At 47.0% G+C, this 15,241-nt stretch overlaps 1 protein-coding gene across 2 annotated transcripts; it reads right to left on the bottom strand.

Annotated features, from left to right (window-relative positions):
* Positions 1-350: 350 nt before the first annotated feature.
* Positions 351-14,958, bottom strand: UFD1 (ubiquitin recognition factor in ER associated degradation 1). 2 transcript variants are annotated; one of them, XM_081175119.1, is made up of 12 exons: positions 14,596-14,958; positions 12,688-12,820; positions 10,716-10,748; positions 8,764-8,885; positions 8,054-8,184; positions 6,545-6,617; positions 6,189-6,257; positions 5,222-5,287; positions 4,766-4,813; positions 3,291-3,379; positions 1,356-1,437; positions 351-475 (listed from the first exon to the last, which is right to left on the bottom strand). In XM_081175119.1, exons 1-12 carry the CDS (start codon positions 14,596-14,598, stop codon positions 401-403), a joined length of 924 nt encoding a protein of 307 aa, XP_081031245.1. In that variant the 5' UTR covers positions 14,599-14,958; the 3' UTR covers positions 351-400. The 2 variants fall into 2 exon arrangements, with proteins under 2 accessions (XP_081031245.1, XP_081031246.1); XM_081175120.1 differs by lacking the exon at positions 14,596-14,958.
* Positions 14,959-15,241: the final 283 nt, after the last annotated feature.

Genomic DNA, 15,241 nt, shown 5'->3' with positions numbered 1-15,241 from the left:
CCCACAAGGCTTCCACAACCCTGCCCTAAATTGTAAGGAAACCATGCCTATTTTCCAAGTGTGGGAAGTTAACATACAAGAAAGCAACTTATTCAAGAACCCTTTGCTGCCATAAATCAAAAACAGCCTTCAGAAATCCACATTCTTTTCGTGTCTCTGCTGCTCAGTGTTACGAGTTGTCTTCATCAACACGCAACTTACAATGTTCTACTAAGTAAAACCCACTGAACCACACTTCACTTGAAAGTGCAGAACCAGATGAGAAAGTCCTTATGTTGCTTATGAACAAGAGTGCCGCCACCCCCCCAATACAACATCCTTTTACAAAAGAAAAGCTAAAATAAGTCAGGAACGCTGCAGTGTTATTTTATTCTTCCCGACCAACTCCTGGTTCCGGGAGTTACGGTTTTCTTCCTTTCTTGCGGAGTGACTGGCCTTCTCCAGAAAAGGCAATGAAGCGGCTTCCAGAGTCATCCTGAAAACAGAGGGGTGGGTAATGGGAAACATTACTTTATAAGCTCACATTATTATTCATTATTACACATGCAAGAAGTGAAGACCTGGGCTTTTCAGGCAGCGACCTGTTCAGGCACCATGAGTAGTTCCAGTTTTGCATTGATCCTGTGATTTCAGCTGAGCTGACTTCTGCTTATTCACTTATTTATTGAAAATGCTTATAAATGCCAAAGTACACAAGGGAAACGAGTTTTAGGGTCTGTCTTGGGTGCAGTGCAAATAACAGAGTTATTGTGACTGACCAAGATCTCTTCCCCAGCTCTCTTGTCAGATTCTTTGGGTGGTTGTTGTTTTTAAGTGCTGGTCTTAACCAACACTGCATCAACAGGGCTGGGTGGGGCAGAGCAGGGTGGAAGAGAAAACATTCCACTACAAAGGTGGAAGGCCTTCTGCAAATGGGATACTTCACTGGGGACAGAAAAGGTAAAGGTAAAGGGACCCCTGACAATTAAGTCCAGTCGCGAACAACTCTGGGGTTGCGGCACTCATCTCGCTTTACAGGCCAAGGGAGCCGGCGTTTGTCTGCTTCTGCAGACAGTTTTTCTGGGTCATGTGGCCAGCATGACTAAGCCGCTTCTGGCGAAACCAGAGCAGTTCACGGAAATGCCGTTTACCTTCCTGCTGGAGCAGTACCTATTTATCTACTCGCACTGTGTGCTTTCAAACTGCTAGGTTGGCAGGAGCTGGGACCGAACAATGGGAGCTCACCCCATTGCGGGAATTTGAACCACCGACCTTTTGATTGGGAAGCCCAAGCGGCAAAGTGGTTTAACCCACAGCGCCACCCGCGTCCCTTCACTGGGGACAACCTCAAGTGAAAAAGGTACAGTTTTACTCACTTCTTCTACTTTCTTGACCAGCGGCCGAGAATTTCTGATGAATGTGATCTTGCCAATTTTGAAGTCATAGTTGGGAATCCCTCTGCAGAAGAGACAAATGAGATACATGTACTTCATATATTCGTTTCCCTTCTGCCTTATGGAGCCAGCTCACAATTCACAGAAAAAGATTAACATCCAAATCAAATTGAGAAAAAAAAACACATGAAGTTAAGGGTTTGCTCCTGCTTGGAAAGAAGGAAAAACTTGGTATTTTATTTTTTTTTACTTGGGTTTTAATATTTTTTAAGCTAGGGTGATGAGAGGACCCAAAAACAATTCAATGAAGACTAAGCATGCTCAGATTGTTGACTGAGTGTTGGGCGGGTGAAGGAGAATGGAAAAGCTGGAGGCTGGGAACAGGATGGGGTCTCCTAAACGTAGGCATGGAAAGCCATTTGACCTCTGAAATGTTCGACAACTGAATCACAGCTTCCAATTGGTTGCAAGAGCTTCCTATACACAGTGGAAGTTGCGTTGGATGTTCAGCTTCTGAAAAACGTCCGAAAACTGGAGCATTTACTTCAAGTTTTTTGGTGTTTGGGAGTCGAATCGTTTGAAAATGGAGCCATTTGGGAGCCAAGGTTTGACTGTAGATAGATAGATTGATAGATAGCTAGTGTGCTTCAGAAGCCAGATGCAACTATCTCCTTTTGCTTGGCTTCTACTGAAAGAGTACCGTATTTTTCGCCCTATAGGCACACCGGCCCATAGGGCGCACCTAGTTTGGGGGGGGGGCGGAAATAAAGGAAAAAAAATTATTTCCCCCCAGGCGCGGGGCTGGGGGAAGCCAGAGCTTCCCCCGACCCCAGCCCCCAGAACAGGCTGCTATCCACAAGCCTTGGGAGCCCGGCGGGAAGTCGCGCCGTTCTCCCCAGGCTTGCGGTTATCTGCCCGAAGCCCGGGGCGTGCTCCGCTGCGCTCCCCGGGTTTTGGGCTGCAGGCTGCTGTCCGCAAGCCTTGGGAGCCCGGCGCAACTTCCCGCCGGGCTCCCAAGGCTTGCGGATAGCTTCCTGAAGCCTGCATTCACCCCATAGGACGCACACACATTTCCCCTTCATTTTTGGAGGGGGAAAAGTGTGTCCTATAGGCCGAAAAATACGGTAATTATCCCCTTCACTGGTTCCTAGTGGATGAGCAATTTTAAATACTTGGCTTCACAAGGCTTCTTTAAGTCGCAGGTTAATCTCAGCTGGAGTTGTTGAAACACATTATCCTAGCTTGCACGAGACTTGCCGCTGTAAACAAATGAGTCAGCCTTTCCCTGTTTGGTGCCTTGCAGATGTTTTGGACTGCGCATCTCATCACTCCCAAACCAGCACAGCCGAGGGTGAGGGATGAATGAAAGTTTTAGTCCACAATATCTGGAGGGCACCAGGTTTGGAGAAGGTAAAGTCACAATATTATCCATGGTGAGAAGTGCTGTGATGTGGGGCTTCTTTAGCCTGCTGGACAGTGACCAGAGAGGACCTGGGTTCAAACAGGGTGACCTTGAGCTAGTTGCTCATTCTTAGCCTAACCACTAAAGACCTGCTTCTACACACCCTTCTCTGTCCTCCATCCAGACAAGCAAAAGGGATGAATGCACACATTCTAAACAGGCAAAAACGCTCAGGAGGTGAAGCAGGGACCCATAATGGGGTGTGGCCTGGGGAAGAGTTCTAAGGGCCAGATAGAGAGGCTTGGGGGCCACATTTGCCTCCTGGACCTGAGATTTCCCGCTTCCGATATAGCTGCTGTTTCTTTTCTTCCTTTCCAAGCCATGTTACCACACTCCAAGCGAGAATATCCAACTCACACAAATACTGAAGCCATGGCATTGCTGCAGACAGAGATGGAAATGGCCCAAGTCATTTTACTTGGAGGACACACAGAATTGTGTCAAGGCAAACTAACCTTCTAATGTCTTCTGGTTTAATTGGAGAAGGATTTGGCTCGACGCCTTTCTTTTTCCCGTCCAGCCTGTTCCCAGATCCTGAAAAGGCCTGCAGGGATAAGAAAGGCAGAGTCATCATCATGAAATCATCATCCTTGTAAAATGGAGCATCTCAAGTCATGGCCCGCGTAGGATGACGCCTATATCCACCTGAACAGCCCTGATCCAATTTATCCAAGAAATCCCCAGAGGCAATCACCCAAGGAAACTAAGCAGAAAAACAACAACAACTCTACTAAGGATTGTCTTTGAAAGGCTGCCCATTAGACTGCAACTGTTCTACGGTTTGGAAAGGAATTATATCTACCGTACTTTTCCGTGTGTAAGACTAGTGCTTTTTTCTACTGAAGTATTATGTTGAAAATCGGGGGTCATCTTATACATGGGTAGTGCTTAGGGGTGACGTGGGATTGGGGTGGTGTTGACTGGGTGTTGCTGGTGGCAATTGGACGGGCAATAGGCTGCTTCTGCTGGCAAGGGGACAGACATTAGGAGGCACGAGTGTTAGCGTTGCCCAGGCGGGTGAGTGATTTTCGGCAACCCCCCCCCCAAAAGCTCAACAACTGTCATGGGACTGTCAAGGAAGGCCTTTGAGTCGAGGGGGGGTGGAGACAACTGTTCAGAGCAGGAACAGTCAGAAGGAAACGGTCAGGACATGACGGAAGGGGAAGAGGGGGAGAGCCATGAGGTGGCAAGGCTCTCCGATGCTGAAGCCGAGCCTCAGCATCGCATAGGGAGCTCAGGGACAGTCAGAGAGCCTATGCCTGTGCCTTTGGCACAGGAAAGGAAAGGGTTAAAGCGCAGGGATCAGAGACGTCCCATGGAGCTACCCTGCCTCTTCTGTTGGAGGAGAAGCAGGAGAAGACCACTCCCCGAATCTGAACCGGACGATTCGGATGCATAAGTTGTACTGTGCTGCTTGTACATATGTAAAATAAAGAACTGTAAATACCTCTTTGAGTGAGCAGAGGGTGCTTATTGCGAAGAGCATACACAAACCATCACAACAACTCTGTGCAATCTCCCCCAATTTTCTTAATTTTTAGTGCCCAAAATAGGGGGCGTCTTATACATGGGGCGTGTTATACACGGAAAAGTACGGTATATTCTGAACCTGGATTCGCAACATGCTCCAAGTCTTAGCATAAGTGAAACATTTCAGGGGGTTCACTGGAATATCTAAGCAGCTTCCTTCATATGGGGCGATGCAGAGGGTGTTGAGTCCCCATTTGTGGGATGTTTGATATCTATTTTTAATCTTTGTGTTTGTGAGTAGCTTTGAGTTCTTTTTCAAAATGTTTTTGTATGTGCTCGAAGCCGCCCAGAGTAGCTGGGGAAACCCAGTCAGATGGGCGGGGTATAAATAAAACCGTTGTTGCTCTTATTTCTTAAAAAGCAGCTAATAAATATAGTTTAATTAATCAAAGAGACTTACACGGAATCCCAGGTCACCCACGTAGCCGCTACGGTCTGCCTCCACATCCTGGAAAGCAAGTGGGGAAACAAGTTGACTTGTTTTACAATGGCTCGACAGCACTCTTTCCGCTCAATTCTGGTGCTCAGAAACAGTGGAGGTGGAATATATCCACCGACAGTGAACTGGTCTAATCCTTTTCTAAAAACTATCCAAATTGGTGGCCATCGCTGTCTCTTGTGGGAGTGAGTTCCACAGTTTAATTATGCACTTTGTGAAGAAATCCTGAATCTTCCAACAAAATGACCGCTCTGTTGACCAACTCAATCAAGAAAATGAAAAGCAAGGAGTAAATCAACTCGACAACAAGCTTTATCAATTTATTTGTCGCATTCACAGCTTCTTCTGAGTGGGGTTTTTTTTTGGGGGGGAGGAAAAAGCAAGTAAAAAGAGAGAAGAATATACAAGGGCACATACTGTGGACTCCTCGTGCTGTGTCTGTCTCTCTGGTTCTTTGTAACCCAAGGGTGCATCAAAATCCACCTGTATAAATAAAATAAAATAAAATAAAATAAAATAAAATAAAATAAAATAAAATAAAATAAAATAAAATAAAATAAAATAAAATAAAATAAAATAAAATTATTATTATTATTATTATTATTATTATTATTATTTATACCCCGCCCATCTGGCTGGGTATAGAGTCAATATCAAATTCACAATCAGGGTAAGAAACAAGAACAACATGCCTAAGAAATGGCTTCCTCCCTTAATCTACCAAAGTGGTTTAGCCCTTCCCCAGAAGTAGAATTAAAGCTATTATTCCTGCAGCCAGATTTCACGGGATCCTCTGGAACCCTCCTCAAGACCATCAGTCGTACAATGGGAAGGGGGAAGGGTTTTGATGTTGTGCAAAATTGTAGCTCCTTCCTCTGCAAGAAGATCAAAACAGAGGAGGGGATCCGGTGGGCTTGTGGTACTTGGGGGGGGGGGAAATGCAAAGAGCAGCCCGTGCATTCTGCATTTGCATCCTGAATTTTGCCTCTGCAATTGCATTTTGAAGTTTGAGGCCTTTAAAAGCTGCAAGGCAGGACTTGCAGTACAGCTGTATGCCCTGACGGTTTTTGCATCATTCTGCTGGAAACACCGGGTGCTTTTTCACTTTTGGACAGTCAGGAGAGATAATGGGTTTACAAACTTGGTTGCTGTTTTTAAAAGTCTATAAAAAAATTAAAGTGAAACATGGACGGAGTTACTAAAAACTAAATATATTTTAATGGGAATGTGAACCCATGGGAAATAGCTGGGGGAGGGGGGGCTATACTGGAACACTGGCCCCTGACAGCTTTCCACTGGAGTAATGTGGCCCTTGACTTTAGAAAGGTTCCCAACCCCTGTTTTAAGTGGTCAGTGAGACTGAAGATGCCCATCTCCCACTTACATTCATGTCACACTCTATGATGGACACAGCTTTGTCGGGTTTCGTCTCCATCACTCGAAGCTCATAGATCTAAAAAAAGACAGCCGATCTCATCATCAGTATAATCTCTTATCAAGTTGCCTTACCGGTCTTATAACTCTTTGACTCGCACACTGCCCTGCCCCATGCCAGCTCTTAAATTCAACCCAATGCCTAAAAGTCACCTAAAAACCCACTTAAAAACCAGGAGACAGCCCTGGATGCATTAGCAACTGCACAGATAGATACATGCACAAGTTTCTAGATTATGATGCCCAATCATTCCCTCCAGGGCTCCTCGGGTATAGCTTATTCCGCTTTAAATGGCCATGTATTACCTTTTCATTGTAGTTGATGGCTATAACATCTCCGGTGGTCAGGCAAGCGAAATTTCTGAGAGCGTTTTCCAATCTTTACAGGATGTTAAATTGAAATACAAACCATGCTGGTAGCATAAAAGGTTACATTTCACAACTGCAGCTACATCACAGCTGCTTTTAACCCTCCCCGTCTCCTTGAGGCTCCCTCTCTCCTTCAATTGTCACCTGGCAGGCTGCCATTCCACTGGGCTAGAGCAGAGGAAGAGAAGTGAAGCAGGAACACTTCACTGGGTCTGGCTCTGTCAGGCTCCTCTTCTCCCTGAACAGCTTTCTGTTCTAGCTGGTCATTATATGAACCAGTGCCTGCATTTGCTTGGTGTTCTCCCCCCCCCCCCATCTTCCCTCCTCCCTCGTTTTCCTTTTGTGCTATGCCTGTTGGCGGGGGGGGGGGGCTTACTCTTTATTGATCTTACGCTAGCCACACTGGGAGCCTTTCTGACTGCAGAGCGGGGGAAAGATGCTTGAAAATAAATAGACACCCAACTTCCATGGTGCAGAAAATCTGCTTTAGAATAACATGGCCTGTCAACTTTCTCCTACATCTTATTCTCATAAGATAAACTCTCCCCTCCTCAGTCTCCAGCTCATGGCATGTTACCAGCTTTTGAAAAGGAGACACACGGATCGGTGTTACTGGCGTCCACTGCAAACTGAAGTCAGTGAGGCTACATCAGAGGAAGCTGTCTCTGAACTGGCCCTTGTTCATTTTCAGATAGCATCTGTTTTTGGAGCCCAGGGGCCACCTTCTCTCCTAAGTAACCTTCTGGGGCTGCATGCCAATGGCAGGCAAGGCCAGAGGGAAGACAATGCAACTCTTACCTCTGTACACTCAGAGGCTCTGCCAACAACAACAACAACAACAACAATAATAATAATAATAATAATAATAATAATTTATTATTTATACCCCGCCTATCTGGCTGGGCTTCCCCAGCCACTCTGGGCGGCTTTCAACAAAATATTAAAATACAGTAATGCATCAAACATTAAAAGCTTCCCTAAACAGGGCTGCCTTCAGATGTCTTCTAAAAGTCTGGTAGTTGTTGTTCTCTTTGACATCTGGTGGGAGGGCGTTCCACAGGATGGGTGCCACTACCGAGAAGGCCCTCTGCCTGGTTCCCTGTAACTTGGCTTCTCGCAGTTAGCTCAGCTGGTTAGCACATGGTGCTGATAACGCCAAGGGCCCAGGTTCAAACCCCCACATGGGTCACCTGCATATTCCTGCATTGCATGGGGCTGGACTTCGTGACCCTCAGGGTCAGCCAGGCCAAAGAAGAGACAGGAAGGGAAGTGGCCTGGGGAGGAAGTGCATGCTGGGAAGAGCTCCAAGGTCCAGATGGACAGCCCTGGAGAACCACATTTGGTCCTGGGGTTCCTTGTTGGAAAAAGGTAATTCATCTTCCTTCCTTGGCGCCACAGCTCAAACCACCCTCTGCGGCTTCCCCTGAGGTTTAACGAAAAGGATACACTGCTTTGGGGTTGGTGATGTCAAGGAAATCAGGGCTCTGCGGCTGAAATTTGGAGTACGTCGCCACCTGCAAGTTGACGCTCTCTACCTGCACCAGGCCCCCTTCCTCCAAGAGCAAGTTCTGCATCATCTGTCAAAAGGAAACAAAGACAGGTGCTCAAATGATGGCTTGGGAGACACTCAGAGCTTCCCGCAAAGAATCCTGTGGCCTGTACAGTGGTACCTTGGGTTACAGACGCATCAGGTTACAGACTCCGCTAACCCAGAAATAGTACCTTGGGTTAAGAACTTTGCTTCAGGATGAGAACAGAAATCGTGCTCCAGCGGCGCGGCGATAGCTGGAGGCCCCATTAGCTAAAGTGGTGCTTCAGGTTAAGAACGGACCTCCAGAACGAATTAAGTACTTAACCCGAGGTACCACTGTAGTTCGTTAAGGTGCTGAGAGTTGTCAGGAGACCTTAATTCCCTCTCACAGAGCTGTAATTCCCAGAGTTCCCTGGGAAGAGGGACCAACAGTATAAACTACTCTGAGAATTGTAGCTCTGTGATGGGAATGTACAGTCTATCCACAGTTTGTCTGAGACATCAGCACGAGCCTGCGCTATAGTGAAATGATTTTTTAAAAAAACAAAAAAACAAGAGGGCAACTCATTTCATATAACCCTTGTAGAAGTTTTAAGTTGAGAAGAGAATCAAGGTGTCTACTTACCCAGTGTGGAAGGTAACAAATGCCTTCGTCGGCCACAAACTCAAGCACGCCACAGTGCGTCATCCGGTCGGAATTTTTATTTGTCAGTTTAAACAACATAGGATAGGTGATATTAAGCCGGCCTAGGGAAAAATTGGGGTGGGGGGAGAAGCACTGCATTATATCAAATAGAATTTTCTTTGAAGCTCGCATAAAGAATCTTGGACTGTGAGCCTACACTTGCTTACTTGGGAGTAAGCCTCGCTGAACTCAGTATGATTTGCGTCCAACAAAACTTGTACAGGACTGGATTGGTTTCCAAGTTCCAAGGAGTAGGCGCCGCCACACTAAACACAGTATTCCTATGCCTCCTGCTTGGACTACTGTAATGTACTCTACATGGGGCTGCCCTTGAAGACAGATTCAGTTATTGCAGAATGTGGCTGCTAGGATGGTAAGTGAGGAATCTTGATAGGACCATGTGACTTCAGCCTTGAAAGCGTTGCAAATTCAAGGTGTTATTAGCAACATAAAGGTAAAGGGGCCCCTGACCATTAGGTCCAGTCGTGGCCGACTCTGGGGTTATGGCGCTCATCTCGCTTTATTGGCCGAGGGAGCCGGCGTACAGCTTCCGGGTCACGTGGCCAGCATGACTAAACCGCTTCTGGCGAACCAGAGCAGCGCACGGAAACACCGTTTACCTTCCCGCCAGAATGGTACCTATTTATCTACTTGCACTTGGACGTGCTTTTGAACTGCTAGGTTGGCAGGAGCAGGGACCAAGCAATGGGAGCTCACCCTGTCGCGGGCATTCGAACCGCTGACCTTCTGATCGGCAAGTCCTAGGCTCTGTGGTTTAACCCACAACGCCACCAGCGTGCCTTATTAGCAACATATAAAGCCCTAATTGGCTTGGGACCTAAATATGTACCTAAAATCATACAGAGCTGACCTTCTAATGGGATATCTGCAGGAGACCCTCTCCTACAGAGAGGTGGGCTACAGCAAAAATACATCACAGTGGGGCGGTCTACAACAGAAATCCTTTCTGGCAGGATACTGGTCACTTGATTGCTTTACCAGGGCAACCTAGCCATTCCTTTTGAGATGTTAACTACTTAGTTCCTGAAACCAGGTCACAGGCTCACCCTATTCATGCACAGATACACCCTTAAGACAGGATTTGTGAGCAAAGAGACAATGGGAAGGCTTTTTCCATTTCCTTCCTCACTGCAGAGAATATTTGAGGTCACTGGAAGAGTCAAAATGGGTTCAGGATTGCTCTCCTGTACTATTTCAGATGTGGTTTATATACTTATGTATGTATTTGCCATGTAGATTTATGAACACATGATTTAGATATATGTGAGTCCTTAGAATTCCTATAACGGTTGGTATATAAGGGGGTGAGAAAACATTTTAGGTATCCTGGTCCCTAGCTGTATAGGGCTTTGTACACCAGTAGCAGCCCCTTGAATGAAGGCTAGTACCTTATTGACAGCCAGTGAAATTAATTCAGTAGCAGTGTAATGTGGTGGCAAAAAAACCAGGAAAATAGTATTGTCTGAGCACTGTGACTCTGGAGCAAGGAGAAGTTGGGACAAGAGGTGACCATTATTTGTGCCTTTGTACATCCTATAGGATGGAATGTCAAGAGGAAATAACTGTAGCGTTACCGTAGGAGCAATTTCATATATGTCACCAATCGAAAATGCTTATTGGCTTCTTACTGATTTAACCAGCTATAACCTTAATCTTTAACTGTTAGGTCAGGATCCACAACTGGATTGTGGCCTGAACCAAAGTGGGGCGTGATGACGGCATTGCCGTCATACAAATACAAGATTAAAACAATTAAGATGAGGGTCACTAAACCCGTCTCGATTAAAGGTGGATCGGAAAACACTGAAAACATTTGCAGTGAGAGAATATACTTTACATCTTCATAAGTACGCTGAATAGAAGATACTCACTGAGTTGATCCAAAGCAGAGGGTGGCATAATTACTGCGAAGAAAGGAAATTAACAGTAAGATTAGGTATGGCATAGCAATGGAAAACAAGCACAGGAAAATCAAGGTGTGTACTTTAATACGAGAATATATTCCTCCTTTGAATTCCAGCCCGCAGACATTAACACACAGAGAAGTTTATCCAATGTCCTATGTCATAACACCTAGATTTCCTTCTCCTGATTCAGAGTAGGGTGTGTGAAAACCAAGAGAGTAAGTATCCTATATACTACACATTTCAGTGGGGAGGGAGACTCAACATGAGGCTATCACAGGGATGGGGAACCCCAGGCCTGTGACCCAAATGTGACCCTCTAGGTCAGGTGTGGGAAACCTGTGGCCCTCCAGACGTTGATGAACTAAATCTCCCCGCATCTTTGGTGAGGCTTGCTGGGGTTGTTGGTAATTGCAGTTCATCAACATCTAGAGCAGTGTTTCCCAAACTTTTTTGGGCAATGGCACACCTGTTTACTGAAAAAAAATCTCGCGGCACACCACCATTAAAACCCCGCCCCGTGACGTCAGCGCGCAGCGTCACGCCGGGAGGGACGCACAAAAGTGAAAGTTTTTTCCCTCCCCCCTCAGTCCCTCGCTCGGAATTCAGCTCGTTTGGGGCATCGCTCCGGCTGCTCCCTCTCCCGCCGCGCAGGAGCGATGCCTCTCTCTGGCTCTCCCTCCGCGCAGGCTGAGGGAGGGAGGGAGGTGCGCGTGTGACCCGTCTCTGCTGGGAGACCAAACCCAGCGAGGCAGAGTCGCGCGGAGGCGCCCAGGCAGCGCTGCCGGCTGCGAGGAGGAGCGCCAGGCAGCAGCAGGAGGCGCGGCCTCTCCTCGCCGCCGCCGCCCCGCCTCTCGCCGCCCGACTCGCCCGCCTCCCTCCAGGCATCGCGCGGCACACGAGGCAACGTCTCACGGCACACTCGTGTGCCGCGGAACACCGGTTGGGAAACACTGATCTAGAGAGTCACAGGCTCCCCACCTGAGCGTTAGGCCTCTCAACCTGGCCCTTAGGAACTCTCCCCAGGCTACCCCTCTTACTGGATGGAATGGGTCCTTGACCACAGAAAATACCTCTGGCTTGTCTGGAAGGATGACAGAAAGGGTCATCACGTGCATGTGTGTAGAAACTATCCTACCATACAAAGGCAAAATGTTACATTCATTGTTCCATCCACTTGTGCCTCTGGCCTCACCCAGAACTGGCATGCGAGCCCTGGAAGGTGGTCCAGAAGGGAATGTGGCTCGTAAAGGTAAAAGGACCCCTGACCATTAGGTCCAGTCACAGACGACTCTGGGGTTGCGGAAACGCCATTTACCTTCCCACCGGAGTGGTACCTATTTATCTACTTGCACTTTGATGTGCTTTCGAACTGCTAGGTGGGCAGGAGCAGGGACCGAGCAACGGGAGCTCACCCCGTTGCGGGGATTCGAACCGCCGACTTTCTGATCGGCAAGCCCTAGGCTCTGTGGTTTAGACCACAGCACTTCCCTAATGTGGCCCTTAGACTTCAATAATCCAGATAATGCTCCTGAATCCCATTTGCTGGAAACGGCAGGAGGGGAAAGTGCTCTTGTCTGAAGGCAGCCCTGTTTCGGGAAGCTTTTAATGTTTGATGTATTATAGTATTTTAATATTCTTTTGGAAGCCGCCCAGAGTGGCTGGGGAAGCCCAGCCAGATGGGCGGGGTATAAATAATAAATTATTATTATTATTATTGTGCTTGGGTCCTGCAACAGGCGTGTGGTTGGTCACTATGAGAACAGGATGCTGGACTAGATGGGCCATTGGCCTGATCCAGTAGGCTCCTCTTAGGCTCTCTATTGGGGGGAGCTTAGCCAGCACGTGTTGCTTAATGCTCTTTCAGGTACCACTCCCTGCAAAACACAAAACCATCTAGCCCTCAAGAGAATATTCAAAAAGAAAAATGTGCACATACTCTTCCCGCCTTTCTCCACATCTGACCTGTCATTAGGTCCAGCAAGCATGGACACCGAGAAACAGCGGTACTGAGTCGAGAACCGGTTCTGGAACACTCTGGGGATTGGGTGATCGAACATATTGAAAGAAAACTGGAGAGAAAAAACAAGAAAATGCATTAGAAGAGGCAAGTTATATATAATATGCTGCCGTACTGAATCAGACCATTCGTCTATCTAGCTTAGTACTGTCAACTTCTGGGTTCTTCAGCCTTGGATCTCCTGGTGTTCTTGGACGACAACATCCATCATCCCTGGCAGTCCCACATACAGCACATTACAATGATCCAAGTAGGCCTCAAAGCAATATGCCCAGTCCCGGGGCCTCAAGTTGTTCCAACCTTTTGTACACGAGAACCAAGACCTTGAATTGAGCTCTGTTGCTTACAAGGAGCCAGCGCAGTGCTTTAAGGATCAACCACATATAATTCTATCTCGCTGTCCCATTTAACAGCAGTATCCTGTACGAGTGGCAGCCTCCAGACCATCTTCAAGGGCAGCCCCACACAGAACGCATTGCAGTAGTCTCCAACAGTGAGGTTCTTAGAGCATGGCTGACTGAATCTGGGCTTTCCCAGGCCAGGAATGGTACACTGTGCTTTAAAGTTGTTGTCTTTATTATTTCACTTCGCAGAATTTCTGATAAGCGGCAGCTGTATAAATGTAAATAAATACATAAACAACAGCCCACAAAAGCTGCTCTCGTGGTAAGACTGCAATCTGCATATAATTTACCCTGAACCCAGGAAGCCAGTCTGGCGACTGGTTCCTACTTGACCTGGGGGCAATTTTTAGTCAAAACTCTCTTTTGCCATTTAGTTTTTAATGGGGTTTTTGTTTTTCCCAGCCTTCTCTGGATCTTGCCTGCTTGAATCTACTGTCCGTCGCGCAAACTGCTGTTACAGTGCTGTATACACACAAAAGTAAAATGGGGAGTGTGCTGCCACAAATCTAAACCTTTAAGTGGGTTGGGCATGACTTGTTCCATTTAAACATACTGCCAAGGTGTGCGCTTCAGCTTTCACTCGTTGTGGTTTTCACCCATGTTGTCGCTTTACTTTTACTTTGCAAGGCATAAGTGCATAGAAACCCTATTTACATTCGCCACTGGCCGTAGCAATAAAATAAAATACAATATACTGAGGACAGAGCGAAATGCTTAGCTATACCAAATACGTTCTAGAGGCTCACATAGACGTGAATGACAGTACTTGACACATCATCCTTCCTCCGCAGATAAGATCGGTGAACCGATAGGCTTCCTTTTGATTTTTTTAATCATAAACAAACAACAACAACTGAGCAATGTCAGAAAGTCAATCAAACAACAGATCTTATTTTTAGTGCCCCTGCTAAAAGATTTGCAAGGTTTTTTGAGCTGTATATTATTATCTGAGTGGAAAAATGAGAGTTGTCATCGCCCCCCCCCCAATCCTAATAACTTTTCGAGGTACCACAGAACTACAAAGGTAGGTGTGTGTGTGTGTGTGAGGGCTCAGTTTCGTTTTGATTTTGTTTAAACTGCTGTTATTTTTTGCCTATGTCATTTTAAAGTGTGTGTTATGAATGCTGTATACTTAGCTTTGGATTTGATTTATGTGGAAATTGTTTCCCATTTTGCTGTGTATTTTTTTGATGTGGCTTATTTATGACTCTTGTAATGATGTAAATCTTGTTGTGCTGTAAGCCGCCTCGAGAATTGTTTTTCAACTGTGCAAAAGCGGTATACAAATAATAAATGATGATGATGATGTGTGTGTGTACTTTTGCAATTCCTTACAGCCAGGATGACTCTGCATTTCCCACCACCAACATCCAATATTAGTCCCCCCCCAATCCAAAGAAAGACCCCCCCAAAGGCCCCCTACCATGATGGTGGCGTCTTCTCCTCCTCCTCGTCCCCTTCGCTATTGACAGGCCTCTCGCAGAGGTCTCCTCAGGTGCCGGGGAGCTCCAGCCAACTCGCCTCTCCCGAGGCCGACAGGAAGCCTCGTGAGGCGCCGAGGGAAACGGAGCGAAGGGCGGTGGGGGGCGGGCGGAATCCCTTGGCCTAAGGGGGAAGCGGGTGGGGACTTCTTTCCCAGGGGCTGGAAATCAGCGACCTTTACTCAAAAGCCGCCTTTGCACTCGACGCCCGGTAAGCCGGCATCTCCGTGTGTTGAAAACCAGAACCGGATCGCGCCCCTCACGTTCGTTCGGGCATTAACAACAACCGCGATAAAAACCACATTTCCCAGAATGCCATTCGAAGGCTCGGTCCGCCCAAGGTTTTGTTCCGGGTGAAGTTCAAATGAAGGGGGGCGGGGAAGGCTCTCGTGTTTTTTCCTTCTTTTTAACGTCTCGTTTTTAATTTCAACTCTTTTTAAAAATCACGGTGTTGTTGGCTCGGTTTGGGGTTTTGTGAGGCGCTTTTTTGGTGTATTTATCAGCCCACAGTGTAGGAGGACATTAAAGAGAAAGGCAATGCCCGAATCAAAGATGGCGACCACGGCGTTGCTTGGCCCTACAATGGAA

Source organism: Podarcis bocagei, assembly GCF_964188305.1.
Source record: "Podarcis bocagei genome assembly, chromosome: 16".
In the NCBI taxonomy this organism is placed as follows: domain Eukaryota; kingdom Metazoa; phylum Chordata; class Lepidosauria; order Squamata; family Lacertidae; genus Podarcis; species Podarcis bocagei.
Note: the sequence above shows the minus strand (reverse complement) of the source record. Positions and strands in the feature narration are given on the sequence as shown.

Excerpts from the sequence above, each read along its gene's own strand:
- UFD1 (XM_081175119.1), bottom strand. Across the intron at positions 6,618-8,053 it reads ATCACCAACCCCAAAGCAGT|ATTGGAAAACGCTCTCAGAA; the intron begins GTATCCTTTTCG and ends CATCCTGTAAAG. Across the intron at positions 4,814-5,221 it reads CACAGCACGAGGAGTCCACA|GATGTGGAGGCAGACCGTAG; the intron begins GTATGTGCCCTT and ends CTTGCTTTCCAG.